Source organism: Actinia tenebrosa, unplaced genomic scaffold, assembly GCF_029948245.1.
Source record: "Actinia tenebrosa isolate PJP-AT-01 unplaced genomic scaffold, QUT_ActTen_1.0 PGA_scaffold14__42_contigs__length_11649687, whole genome shotgun sequence".
NCBI classification, from domain to species: domain Eukaryota; kingdom Metazoa; phylum Cnidaria; class Anthozoa; order Actiniaria; family Actiniidae; genus Actinia; species Actinia tenebrosa.
This window is the reverse complement of record NW_028292574.1, coordinates 5,372,535-5,387,133: the sequence shown is the minus strand read 5'-3', so window position 1 is coordinate 5,387,133 and position 14,599 is coordinate 5,372,535. Positions and strand designations below refer to the sequence as shown.

The following is a 14,599-nucleotide window of genomic DNA, read 5'->3' as shown; positions in this document are numbered from 1 at the left end:
TGAGTATCAGGCCTTCTGGGGAGCTTGGGGGGGGGATTGGGCTTTCCGCCTCCCAACCCCCCCCCCTCCCCTCCCCGGAGAGAGCCTGATACTCAGGCTATTGTAATACTGCTGCAAGATTTCGCTTCCAAGTTGACCCAATGTTTTGTAAATTGATTTATGATTGGCTATTAATACCTTTGCTTCCAAAAAGTTGTTCAGCGGCGGGTACGATCGAAAAAAAAAAAAAAAAGCTTCCTTATAGCTTCACTACTGGTAGACTTTTCTGTGGTAATTATCTTTTATCAAGATTGTTTTAAGTATACGTAAGGCGCTGCCAAAAATTAAATATCATGAAATCTCCAAATTTGGTGCAGTTTATCATCATTGACCAACCACACTTTAAAAACTTCAGATTCCATTCATTCATGTAGGAGCCTCAAAACTATTGTCCTTTCATTGCTATTAGAGAAATTAATTGTCTTTCTGACCACACTTCCGCTTCCAGTCATGTAACTATCACAAAACTACTATCTCTGTTATTACACAGTCATTAGTGTCTTGCAACGTCTTCAGAGTTTCTAAATATACTCACAAAGAAATGAGACAGGTCGTATACGTGGAACTGAACGATATAATATAAATAAACAAATGCTTGGAAAGATAGAGAAACACTTGCGTAAATTGTCGACTAAGCACAAAAATTCCTGGTTTGACTAGTTGGCAGACTAATTTGTTAAAGTTGACTACTAATGGAACGAACGGATTGATGTCATCAAGCTAACACTTTCTAATGTCCTCTGCAAATAAACCAAACTACAGCGGAAACACGTTAAGAATGATTGAAAACCTAATCAGAATGGAATTCTATAATATTTTTCAATACATTATTATATTTCATTTATCCCACAGGTAGCCCAAGCTTGGTTTCTGTGGTGTCCTGTTATAAGGAAATGTATGGGGATTCAACAAAAATTTCAATAAAATCATCAAAACGTGAAATAAAGCCTCGAAATTTTACCCTATCATTGAGAAATAGCACTTCTTTAGCTCTGCGTGGTTATTTTTTGAATTTAGCCCGTTTTAAGGACTTTTTCTCCCACCAGTAAGAAATAAGAGAAGGTTGGAAACTCGGGATCCAAAAGCGAGCCATCACGAGTCTTTGAAACCTCGTACGTCTTCGAATTTTCTTTCCAGCGCCAAATTTTAGTCATGACCCTTCTCTCACATCCCTATAGAACCGAGAAAGTGGCATTAGAGATTAGTCTTCGCGTCTTTAAGCCATGAAATTTGCCTGTATTCACATACTACCTCGCTTGTTCTGACCCGTACTTGGAACTCACTGTACACCAGTTCAACGGATTTCTTTCGGCAACCGACCCGAGGTCACGCCGGAAGTCTTCGTATCGTAAATGCGGATTGGATTTGGATTATAGTCTTTCTTCGAAATTATGGTGAGTGTATTTTTTAACGGCCAAAGATACAAAAGTATTTAACTTATAATTTCGAAAATTATGGTGAGTGTATTTTTTAACAGCCTAAGATACAAAAGTATTTAACTTATAATTTCGAAGAAAGACTATATCCAAATCCAATCCGCATTTACGATACGAAGACTTCCGGCGCGACCTCGGGTCGGTTGCCGAAAGAAATCCGTTGAACTGGTGTACAGTGAACTCCAAGTACGGGTCAGAACAAGCGAGGTAGTATGTGAATACAGGCAAATTTCATGGCTTAAAGACGCGAAGACTAATCTCTAATGCCACTTTCTCGGTTCTATAGGGATGTGAGAGAAGGGTCATGACTAAAATTTGGCGCTGGAAAGAAAATTCGAAGACGTACGAGGTTTCAAAGACTCGTGATGGCTCGCTTTTGGATCCCGAGTTTCCAACCTTCTCTTATTTCTTACTGGTGGGAGAAAAAGTCCTTAAAACGGGCTAAATTCAAAAAATAACCACGCAGAGCTAAAGAAGTGCTATTTCTCAATGATAGGGTAAAATTTCGAGGCTTTATTTCACGTTTTGATGATTTTATTGAAATTTTTGTTGAATCCCCATACATTTCCTTATAACAGGACACCACAGAAACCAAGCTTGGGCTACCTGTGTTTATCCTCGTAACAATAGAGCTCTGGAAAGCCAAAGCTCGACATCAATGAACCTTGAAAAATCCTTATTGATGCTCTTAAATATTGGCATTGCTGATATATTTACTGTTTGCCAAAGTGGCAGTAACTTTGTATTGAAACTATTGTTATATTGGTGAGAAAGGTATAGCAGTTTACAGCAAGTTATTTGATAATGCTAAGCTAATTGTCCTATCATCCAATCAGCATCGGCCTCAAACAGAGACCTTACGGCAAACTGATAAGCATTTGACATTTGGTATTGTTTACGACAGAACAATCCTACGTGGGGCTTTTAATTAGATACCGCCGGCTATCCTCTTCTCGCTGTTGCTTAGGTTCCTTTTGTCCGTTCTTGTTCTGGTTTTTCTTCCCATTTTATCGAGCAACTGAAATTAAAAAATGCGTTGCAGAATATTCACGTTTTTCATTCGTTAAATATCACTTTTGTTGAAATATTTGGCTATGAATACAATTACAAGTTGTCAGTGACAACACTATAGCTTTTGTTGTCAAAATACTTGCCGTTCCCTAATTTGATACTTAATATATACCTAAGTTAGCGATGCTTCAACGTTTTGGCTAATCAGTGAAGCTAGCCAATAATATTCCATAAACTTTCGTTATGTTCTCTAAAAAGCCTATTTGTATTACCTACTCACTTGGATGTCTGGCGAAAAGCTAGAAAAGCGTACCTTAGAAGATTACTGTTGTATAAATTAATATGAATTATATTCGCTGTAGTTTCTTCTCTGCAAAGCTACCTGTCCAAATAGAATAACGAACGGTGCCCAAATACGTCGCTATAATAATATGAGCACGCTTATTAGGTCTACATTGAAATCTCAATTTTGCATTGATCTTGATTTTTCTAGAAAAAGTCCAAATTAGTTCCAAACAGCTAGAAAACACCGTATATATGTACCTATTTATCTCAGATCTATAAAACATGATTATAATGTTCCACCTTACCTTATTATGAAGGCAACTTATTTAGCTACTTCATTAGCCAAATTATAAATCGGGACTCCGAGAAAGATTACAAGTAAATTATTATTTTTCTTTCTGTTTTGCTGCTCAAGACAAACAGATATGACGTGTTTTCAAGTTGATAGTTTAGAGTTATGAATTCAGTGTTTGTGCCAAATTGTATTGGACAATTATGAAGCTTTCAAAAGAAACCGCAAACTGTCCATATCCGAGAGAATAAATACATTGAGTGCAGGTGAGCAGATCAACACGTAGGACAAAAGATGATTTATTATTGTCTGTATGTCGCTTTCGTTTTATTTCATTTAGGTAAACAGTTGTTTAGGTAAACAGTTGGCCGAGTCCAAAAAGGTTTTATTACATGAAGGAGACTAATAATGATAGCAATGTACAGAAGGAGAAATGAAGATAAAATACACGAGAGGAAGTAAGGAAAAGGGAAGGAAAGGCAGAAAGGAATGAATAATGGAGGAAGAAAGGAAGAATAAATAAGAAAAAAATTCTTACAAAAAATAGAAGGAGAAATGTTTAGTAAAGTAAAGTAAAGTAAGAATGAGAGAGAGTACATCGAAAGCAGATATGGGAAAGAAAGAAATGAAGAATAGAAGAAACTAGACGCATATCTGCGTGAACTCGAGCTTCATAGCAGAAAATCGAAAGAATTCTTCGTGAACATTGTCACCCTTTTTAGATGGTGCAAAGTCTGTGCAATATCAAGCGTGCTAAAAATGTTGAGGGTGTTAGACTTCATGTTATTCATTACTTGAAACAGCGACGAGTCCTTCCTCATATCCGCCATTACTCAAGCATGTGCTCATGGCTGATTCTACGCATGCGCATAGACTTTAATTTGACGCATGCGCCTTAGGGCTTCGAGGACGATTTGTGACTGAAGAAAAAAAATAACGAAGCCCAATTTATAACTCGGGCATTTCTTCGAAAGCCCGAGTAAAGAGGAAAAGAAAATGGAAAAAACCATATCCCCAAGGTAACCAGAAGCACTAAAAAGGGAAGAAAGGATGGTTAGGGGAATTGAAAAAAATAAAATAAAATAAGGAATAGAAGGAAAGCAAAGTTCATGAGAAGGAATGATGAAAGAAATGGAGAAATGATGGAAGGATCGATGGAAAATCGAAATAAAAAATGAAAGAAAATAAGAAGATGAAAGCATTGATAAATAAAAGACAGGGCCGGGAGAAAGTAAGAATTGAAGGACAGAAAGTAAACTGAAGCTAGCGATAGCTGATATTCTTGGCACATTATTTAATCTTCATGTATACTTTAACCTTACTCAACGAATACTATATAGGGTCCTATATACGTGAACATTTATAATAACGAAAAACGTTCCATTTACAAATGATAAACACAATATAATATAAATACAGATATACGAACAGCAAAGATGAGTGAATTGTTAATTGATATTGTAGACGGCATGTTTGAACAAATACAAGCAAACAGATCAGACCAGTGTAGATACTCTATTTGTCTAACGTACGAACATGTCTAGCTTTATCACAGTCAGCATTTTTGACATGTCGGCGAGGGCTAAAATGTATGTGTGTATCTTGCCAAATATCAGTCCTGAAGTTTGATACTCAGATATGTTTATCAAATGAATCACAAGTGTTTAATAGAATCCTTTTTGGCTAACAGCACACTGTGGCCCGGGTGATGGGTGGGGGGTACTCCTCTATATTTGCTATACGGGTAGGTGCCGCCCTATAGGGTATGGTTTTTTCGGCTTTTGGGTCTGGGGTAGGGTATCATATTTTGACATTTTGTCTGGGATAGGGTTAACAATTTGGTCGTTTTTGTCTGGCGAATAGGCTACGCTTTCTGCCGACACAAAAACAACAAAAATGTTAGTAAATATTGATTGCAATCGATTGTAAAACCGTATTTTCCGTCTTTTAGTCTGGGATAGGGTGTACAATTCTTAGTTTTAGTCTGGGGTAGGGTATGAAAAATCGAAAATTTAGGTCTGGGATAGGGTCAGGGTTTTGAGGTCCTGGCGGCACACCCCTACCCAAGTTGGGGTGGTAGTACCTCCCCCGGGCACTGTGGTCAGTTGAAGAAGAATGTAGTTGTCCTTCAGTAGCATTGTTGTGAAATGTGTAGATATCAATAAATCGATTATACAGTAAAAAAAGATAACTAGCTAAAAACTAGTGTGAGCTGTGTCGGTGTTTCTATTGAAACAGTAATGATAAAAAGGTAAATTATATACCGTTATTATACTTTATATAAGCTTTAACTTCCTAAATATAAGCATAATTGCATGATACAGACTGTTTTCGTATATTTTTGGAGGCCGAAATTAAGTTAGAAGATGAGTACTTCAGACGAGGAAAGCTCAGTTCGACTTCCAGTCATTCTCAATATTGATCCAATATGGCCGCCTCACATGAGAAAAAATTCAAAGCGACAGCCAAAAAGTTTTCAAGACTTGCTGAAAAGGAAGAAAGGTTTGTTGATGTTTTTGGGTAAAAATCCCCATCGAGAAGCATCTTCGAGTGATTTTAAAAATGAAGCGGATACTCTTTTGACAGTTATGGAAAGGGTGCAACGGAGAGAAGACCACCAAAGGAACATCTTGATGAAGATTCAGAGTCAAGCTTTAAGAAATTTAAAGACAGACAGCAAAGAACTGGAAAATAGTGACACAACTTTCGTTCAAGATAAAAATCGCTATCATTTAACAATTCAAGGAAATTTGCACCAGTTTCAGAGCGACATGAAACGATCAAAGATAAGGAGAAAAAAGAACAATATGATGCAAGGCAAGTCTTCTGAGCGTTCCAAAGAAGTTCCAAAGAAGTTGAAAAGAATTGATAAAGATGCTTTAAATTCGCATAGGAGGGTAGGAGACGATAAAGTTGAAATTAAAGTGCCTCAAGGAAGAGAATTCGAAGCTCATGAATGCAAGAAAGTACAGGGGAATAAAGTTCCAAGTTCCTTTCCAAGGAAGGAGAAGGATACGGCTCACATAACTCCAAATAAAACCGATAACATTCAACGCCAAACAAAATGAAGTCTTAGAGGAAGAAATAGCGGTCAAGAGGATAAGAATAAAACAAAGGGACACCCAAAAATTAGCGGAGAAGGAAAAGATAATTATGCGAAACCAGAGGAAATTGAAGAAATACTTTTATCACAAGCACCTATTTATGGTAGTGAATTGCAAATTCAACCAAGCGAAAAGTCACTAAACCCAGTGAATCAAGAGCCTACTGAAGTCAATGAAGTAAAAATTCAAAATAAATTCGCAAAAACTGAAAATGCAAATCCTAAAAGCAGAAAAGAAAAGGCTGTCCGGTCCGCACCAGAAATTGAAGAAAACACAAATGAAAATGAACTGAATTCTCTCTTACCGGAAATAGAAAGTAATAAAAGTATTGACAGGAAAAGATCGGTCATGGATCCAAGATTCACGAAACTTTTGAACACTCTGATAGGGTGATAACAAGATAGGGCAGCCACGTATTTAAATTTCACAAAAACTTGATTTTCTGTACAGAATCGATGATATATAAAAGATTTATCGCGGATTTTTTATTTGAGGCATAACTTTTAGTAGTTAAACAAACGAAACTCCTCTAGAAAACTACACAGTTGCTAGGCAACTAGTTCATACTAGCCATTTCGAGTTGGAGGAAAAATATATAACTGTTATAAATGTTGCGTTCTGATTGGTTGAGAGTGCGTGCTTTATGAGGACACACAGCACGCGCGCGCACTTTCAGTTGCGTCATTCTTATCAAAAGTTAAGGTTTTTGTAATTTGTATTTTATAAAAGAAACAAAAAACTTGCTTGCTGTGCTGTGTGGAGTTATAAAGCTCCTGCTGGAGATTGACAGAACACTCGAGAAGTGTCGAGAAGCACTACATGTCGTGCTTCTCCTAACACTTCTCTCGTCGGTTCTGCCAACCCCCGCGTGCTTTATAACTGCACACAGATCGAACGCGGGCGCGTTTTCTATTTCTTCAAGATAAAAAATACAAAGACCGTTATAAAATTTCACGACTGAGATAATATGCGGCCTCTGGAGTTTCCTGACTCCTAGAAACACAAAAAGCTTTAATGCATTGCTGCATATATTTTGATAGACTGAGACACGTACACATCCCAAGGAGAAACAGGTCTGAACGTGCAGGAAAACCGTTGGTAGCTCTAAATTTCAATCTTCATAAGTTTAAATATAATACGACATGTATCCTTCAAGCACAGATCGTGGAAGAAAACAGCGTTGTCCTGATTTCTGTTGCGTTTTTCGTTGCCGAGGGTTCTTTTCTCAATCTCTGTCGTAGCTTGTTCCTTGTTCGGGACAAGCTGCTTGATCAGGCGCTGGAAGCGAGGATCTTTCGTTGGATTCTGGATGAGATAACCCTCTCCTCTTTCATTCACTTCACGGCTACTGCTATGGGATTGACTGGGATGCACCTCTATTATAAAGGCGCCTTTCTCATTATTTTCTGTCGTCCTGCTTGATCCATCAATACGTATACGCAATCGTTCGTTCTCCTTTTTCCCGGTTCTTTCTTTTGATGTAGTTTCATTGATGCCACTGCTTGATGAATTATCTTTATTTAGTAGATTCGGTCTGAGTGAAGTACCATGAACTCTCTTCTTTTCTAATGACCTATCTTCTTTTGTTTCCCTCGATCTTCCTTCCTTGTTTCCTTTCTGGCACAAAAGCAACACTTTATTATTTTCTTCTTCTGAAGACAAATCCTCAACATCACCATCATAAGAGTCATTCCCAAAACCTCTCAACGATTCCATTCACTACGCGACAGAAAATTCAGGTTTTGAGAAAAAGTATACTACACTATTCTTTAGAACAAGCATAAATCAATTACTATTGCATGTAGCTTCTTGGACTGACTGAATGTATATTGAGTGGTGGTGATACCGTATAGTTTACACGAGAAGAGTTTATGTTGACTTTGTTACATACGTGTAAGACGGGATTGTGTCAACAAGAAAAGATTTACAATTCAAACTAAAATGCACTTTAAGAAAAGAATTGAAAAAATCGAAAGTTTATAATCAAAAAAGTATTTCCCGATTGTCTTAGAAAACGATGCTTCAACATGCTTAATTGTTTTTAAAGTGAGGAAATACAAGGAACAAGAATCAAACGAAAAAGGCAACATGAAATTGGTGTCATTTTAAGGTACATATAATATATGGAATAGTAATCCCTATGACGTAATCATCCTGGTAAAACATTCCACCGAACATAGGTCTAGCATTGCCATGAACACGCTATTGGCGCTAGGCATTTGGGGTAGTTGGCGTTCTTCATTCATGTTACGCTAGTAAGCCTAGTTGCTCTTGTATTCTACATGTTATCAATCTATTCCTATCATTAGTTTATTTTTCCTGTACTTGCCGTCGGTAAATTGTCACAAATGCCCTGTAATACTCAATAAAATCGCTTTTCTAAGGGTTTCCATTTCAACAAAATTCTGGGGAGGGGCATGCACCCCAACCCCTATCATCATTAATTTATTTTTCTGTATTTGCCGAATATCTCAGGGCCGTGGCCACTCTAAGGCAAGCGAAGCAGTTGCCTCGGTAAATTGTCAAAAATGACCCCTAAGACTCAATAACATCGCTTTTCTAAGGGTTTCCATTTTTTTTTAAATTGGGGGGGGGGGGGGAGTGGGGGGGTAGGGGCATGCACCTCAACCCCCTCGTTTAAGCTGCTCCCCTCTCCGCCGCTCTTTTGTAACGGTAAACATTTTGGTCTGGCCACGGCCCTGAAAGTTATATGTTGCTCGCTGTAGTCAGTAGAGCCATTCCTGGTAATGTGTTTACAAACAGGAATGGCTGCGGCAAACAAGCTAGCTTATATCTTATTGACGATTTCTCCTGCACGACCAACTAAAATGAAATTGTAATCGATTCAAATAACTTCTTCATAGAGAAAATTCTAGCGAATATCCTCAATATTCTTTTTTTTTTTTTTTTTTTTTTTTAATTTCACATTAAATTTTTTCTCTAGGCCACAGGATACGAATGACTCTTTTCATGGTACAGGGCATGGCTTACTTACCCCGGAAAATGCCCGGCAGGTTTTAATTTTTGAAGATTTTTCAAATAAAACGAATTGTATTTCGACTTAAATTTATGAGAAAAAAAACTTACAAAAAAAGGTTAAGTAGGCATAAGTTTCAGGTCACCCATCCAGGTACTAACTTCGCTCAACCGGACTTGACTTTAGTGTCATGATATGGAGTTTTTTCCACTGGACCACGGTTTCAGGTGAATCAGCATAACAATAGCCGTGAAAACAATGCACCGAATAGACTAGACTTTTTAACATTAATTTTTCAACCGATTCCGTGCGTGGCAGAGATGCAAGGGATTAGCCGATATGGTCTGGGGGCCGGCTGGTCTCTCCCCTGATGCTTCGGCTAGAACATTTTCTTGCGTAATTCGTACACCCAAGGGCAGAAGGATTTAATCGCCGTCAGGTCCGAAGTCCATACGACGCCTCAGCTCTGCGGATGTCTCGGGGGTATGGCACAATAGAATCGTTTTTTTTCTCTTTCTATTTTTTATTATTTTTATTATAATTTTTTCTTTCTTTTTTTTTTTTTCCAATTTATTTTTCCAATTTATTTTTCCTTCTTTTTTTAAAAATATCCGTCGGATAAGAATTTTCATTTTTTCAGCCTATTTTATCATCAATCAGAGACAATGTGAAAAAGCGCTTTTATTTTATCTTTATTTATTATGCTTCCAACAAACTTTGGAGTTATTTGCAACAACTCGTTACTTATTTCCAGCGTCCCATTTCCTAATTTGCTGCAACTCCTTTCTCATTTGCAGCTAGCTACTCGACTTAATCGTTTCTTAATTCCAGTAAACCCGCCTAACATGCAGCAACTCGTTTCTCGTTTCCAGCAACTCAGTGTTTCTTATTTGCTGCAACTCGTCTAGAACAAGCTACTCAGTCGTTTCTTATTTGCAGCAACTCGACTTAATTGTTTCTTAATTGTAGCAAACTTTTCTAACATGCAGCAACTCGTTTCTCCTTTCCAGCAACTTGTTTTTAATTTTCGATTCAGCAGCTCGTCTAAAAACAAGGAACTCAGTCGTTTCTTATTTGCAGCAACTCGTCTAGCATGCAGCGACTCGTTCTTTTTTATTTTAAGCACTTGACTCGTCTCTAGTAACATCTTATTTGCAGCAGCTCGTCTAACTAGTTGCGTGTCCCTTATGGGACCACAAGAAAGGAGGGCGACCACATGCACACAGTGCGAAATCCTCAATTTCAGTCAACGGAAAGCTGATGGAATCGTAAGGATAAGTTAACGTTTCCGTTGCTTATTCATTTGTATAAGTTGACGTAAACGTGTCGTAATGTCATGTTTCCGTTTTACCGTAAACTACGGAAACGCACTAAAAACCGCACTCTATTTCCGTTGAGTTTAAGTCATCTGAAACTCAAGTATACGAGTAACGTATACTCGTGTTTTGGTAGCTTATACTCATGAATAAGAGACTTATACTCATAATAAGAAAGGCTTATATACGCATCAATAAGAGCCGTATTGCTTTTTTATCAAGCCGCTACTTTTCATGATTGTGTGGTTTATATACTTCAATTCACTATTCACTTTACTATTCACTTCATTCATATCCTCACGCAACTGCTGCAATCCGTATTTAGACATTTATCCACGACGGGATTTTTAAAAAAATATTTTATTACATTTCATTTTATATATAAATATTACAATTGTATAAATTAATAGTCAATCAATAATGCAATAACTACTTTAGATTTAGCGATAACTACAAATCAAGCTTACAAATTATAGAAATCAAAATTGAAAACGAAAGAAATAATAAACAAATACGCGATATAAGTACAAATTGCATTAAAGAAAAAATGAACAAAAAAAAAAGGAATCACAAAAGCAAAGTATGCGAGGAGAAAAACGGACAATTCAATGCTGATGAATGGGCTGAGTTTAGCTTCTCTTATATAGTGTATGTCTTCTTAATTATGACAACATACTCTGACATATTTAAAGTATAAACATCAAAAGCGTGGATCATAAACAGTAATGTATAGTTATATTTTATGCCAATTATTTGACTAAACCATTTAATTATTTGACTGTGGACATCTAGTAATTTGAAGATCGCGTCCGGCTGTCGAATGTTTTTTCACTTCGTAATTATTTTGTTTTCTATATTTTAATTTGTACCATTTGTACTAAATAGTGAAAAAATTTGCAAGCTTTTAGGGTTTGTACATGTACTCTAATACAATAGAAACAATACAATAGAGCGATATCACATAAGCAATGTTTACATGCAAATGAGCTGCCCTGTGAAATAGCATGCTGATGAAGTGTGCACATGCTGTTTGCACTACTGAGCTTGTGGCTTTTATGGCCGAGAGACGTGTTGAACTTTTCTAACAAAAATGATAATGAACAAAAAACGGCTTTACACTGCTATATTCAATTTTGATTAAGTCCTTGAAGCACAGCAATATTTTTTGGATGTCGTGAATAATAAAAATTGCACCATGCATAGTATAGGTGGGAAAACAGTCCGATATTCACTACTGTTTAAAAATGAGATATGCGTGAATCATACAATTTTCACAGTATTAGAAAACAGTTCAAGTCCTATCGATCTTTAGTTTGTCAAAAATAATATTTCCAATACAAGGCAATTGTTGTAACGTTTTAGCTTACAAAACTCATCTGGTTCACTTCATTATCATGCTATTTCACTGGGCAGCTCATTTGCATGTAAAACATTGCTTATGTGATATCGCTCTTATACAATCGTAAAGGAGAAGACAAATCTGCCTTCATTCATTGCCTTCTCTGGCTGCCCAAGAAGGTATTTCCTTAGGCTTTGTGCGATTCGATTTCTCAGTTGCAATGATGGTCCTGGAACTAAGCCGTTTTTGCGCCGCTGTTAGATTCTTTTTGATATGATCATCAATCGCTTTTTTGATGTTATGCAATCGCGATCTTTCCCAGGACAGCCTACGAATCTTTCGAGGCTTGGGACCTGGGCCAGCTTCCACTTCCTCATCGTCACAGCTCTCCTCGCTTGACATGCACTCAAGTGCGAATGGACCCTCTATTATCTCTTTTGCTTTTTCCCTGTCGCCGGTAGACAGCTCAACGGAAGCAAGAGCTTTTCTTCGTCTTTCAAGTTTCTGTCAAAGGAAGTATAGAACTATGTATTAATAAATATCAGCGGTGTTTTCAGGCAAGACGAAGGGAAAACATCTGATGGCACTCATTTACCCGTTTTTTTCGTTGTTGTTGTCGTAGGTTATTCCTATGCTCCATAAACTTCTGGTTTTTCCGTCTTGTTTGATCGTCCCTCAGGGATTTCCAGTACCGGTGAATAGAATCTGAACATATTATGAACAGCAACTGTAAGATTTACAATTGAAACACATATATATCGATAATTGTTAAAAATTCGCTGGATCCAATGCATTATACTGTAAATTAAATTGGCATTGACCCTCAGTGCATTGCAGTTGAATAGGATTCTATTGGAGTTTGAAATGGACAATGTTTCGGCAGATATAAACACTTTCAAAAGTTGTGATTTTTTAGATCATAATGATAAAAGTAATTTAGGTTCGCGCGGAGTTAAAAATAGGGATTTCTTATCTGAGGGCAAGGAGATGTGCTTTTTAATTCATAGCGTCTTGTTTGCACTGCATATTTTCAAGTACCTTGAACAGAATTGTACAACTCGATACAAATATAAACATTAAATTAACCTTTTAAAGCGGATTTCTTCCAAGTACCATCTCCGTACAGACCTCTCACTTCTCTTCTAAGTTTTCGCGAGGTGTCCCTGTTGCTATCAGAGAAAAATCTATGGGGAAAAGTACACGGAAAGACAAGAGAACAGAATTCAGCACAAAACATGCAGGCAACGTAAAGAATGAAAATGCACAGATGACTTACCGGAATCGTCGATGCTGTTCTGCCATTCAAAGACGGCTGAACTGCACCGACTAGCTTTCCGCTCAATGACGGATGGCCTGTCGAATGAGACAAACTATGCAATCTATTGATGCCTACATACACATGCTCTTCAATTAAAATGTCTCAATGCTGTTCTGCCATTCAAAGACGGCTAAACTGCACCGACTAGCTTTCCGCTCAAAGACGGATGGCCTGTCGAATGAGACGAACTATGCAATCTATTGATGCCTACATACACATGCTGTTCAATTAAAATGTCTCAATGCTGTTCTGCCATTCAAAGACGGCTAAACTGCACCGACTAGCTTTCCGCTCAAAGACGGATGGCCTGTCGAATGAGACGAACTAACTTATTTCATATGATTTGTTGAAAACGGTACTATACCCTTCTTGAAAGCTCCATTCACTAAAGTCAGCATTCTTTAAGAGCTGACGGTACACTTTGTGTACTGCTTTCTAAAAAATAAAAAAAAACAAACAAATAATTGAATGACATAATATAGGAATAAACACCTTTTTTTGTTTTGGGACAAAACTCGCTTAGTTTTACGCTGAAAAATGTACGAGATGGTATACACTCTAGCGTGATATGCAATATTTTATTTTCAAGAAAAGCGTTCGTACTGTCAAATATATGTCACATCCATGATAGTGACTTTGCAAAGATGCAAAAATTATTATTATGTTTTTGGTAAGCGTCTTGGCAAAGAAATATATTTTAATTTCCTTTCATCGCATATCCGACGAGACTAAAACCTCATTTCATTCCAAATATTCGACATAAAAAATCATATTTTCGTTAAGTTAGTAACAACAATCAGTGTGATCTTAAACTTTGCAGTCTTTTTGATGTCAAAAATTTGATATCAAACTGATTTTCTCGAAGACAAAAGAAAATTAACGTGATATAGAAATTATGACATTAATCTTGTTGAAGTGATGAAAGACCGTGTAACAGTCGTCCGTAGGTAATTGACCATATCAGTCAGTTTTGAGTTTTTTAATCCCTCTTTTTTGGATATTGCAATGGTTCAACAAATAAACCAAATTCCAAATGAGTCAGACTAGCGTCTTTTGAGTGCCTATGAAGATCCACAGAAATGCATACAATGGTACAACCACATGTAAACATATCGTCCAAGATGTTTAAATAGAGAGCAAATTCACTTTTTTGTCTTTGAAAATCTACAATCGTAAAAGCACAATATACTTATTTGTATTGCGTAAATAAATGTCCAAAACACTGTATTGAATATGTGTTGTGGTTTATTGTCTGCACCAAAACGCTAATGAAAGTTCAAAAACGTTGATGAACCCACGCTAACATATTCATGATTGTCAAATTCAATGCTAAATTTCTTAATGAACGTTCAATCGCACTATTAAGACTCCGTTCGCCTTATTGTGGCTGTGTTTTCACTAGGACAATGTAAACTAGCTTAATTACGACACCGGAAATGTATGCCTGTTCGCTCTAATGACAATGCTTCTTCGCTTCAATGA

The 14,599-nt window shown here is 37.0% G+C and overlaps 1 protein-coding gene and 1 long non-coding RNA gene across 2 annotated transcripts; both read right to left on the bottom strand.

Annotated features, from left to right (window-relative positions):
* Positions 1–2,067: 2,067 nt before the first annotated feature.
* LOC148911285 (uncharacterized) lies at positions 2,068–3,182 on the bottom strand. The gene is made up of 2 exons (XR_016119765.1): positions 3,077–3,182; positions 2,068–2,493 (listed from the first exon to the last, which is right to left on the bottom strand). It is a non-coding gene; the product is annotated as an uncharacterized LOC148911285 (long non-coding RNA).
* An 8,301-nt stretch (positions 3,183–11,483) lies between these two features.
* Positions 11,484–13,549, bottom strand: LOC148911284 (uncharacterized). Its single transcript, XM_089029321.1, has 4 exons — positions 13,076–13,549; positions 12,886–12,983; positions 12,395–12,504; positions 11,484–12,303 (listed from the first exon to the last, which is right to left on the bottom strand). The coding sequence occupies exons 1-4, from the start codon at positions 13,099–13,101 to the stop codon at positions 11,947–11,949; spliced, it is 591 nt and encodes a 196-aa protein (XP_088885447.1). The 5' UTR covers positions 13,102–13,549; the 3' UTR covers positions 11,484–11,946.
* Positions 13,550–14,599: the final 1,050 nt, after the last annotated feature.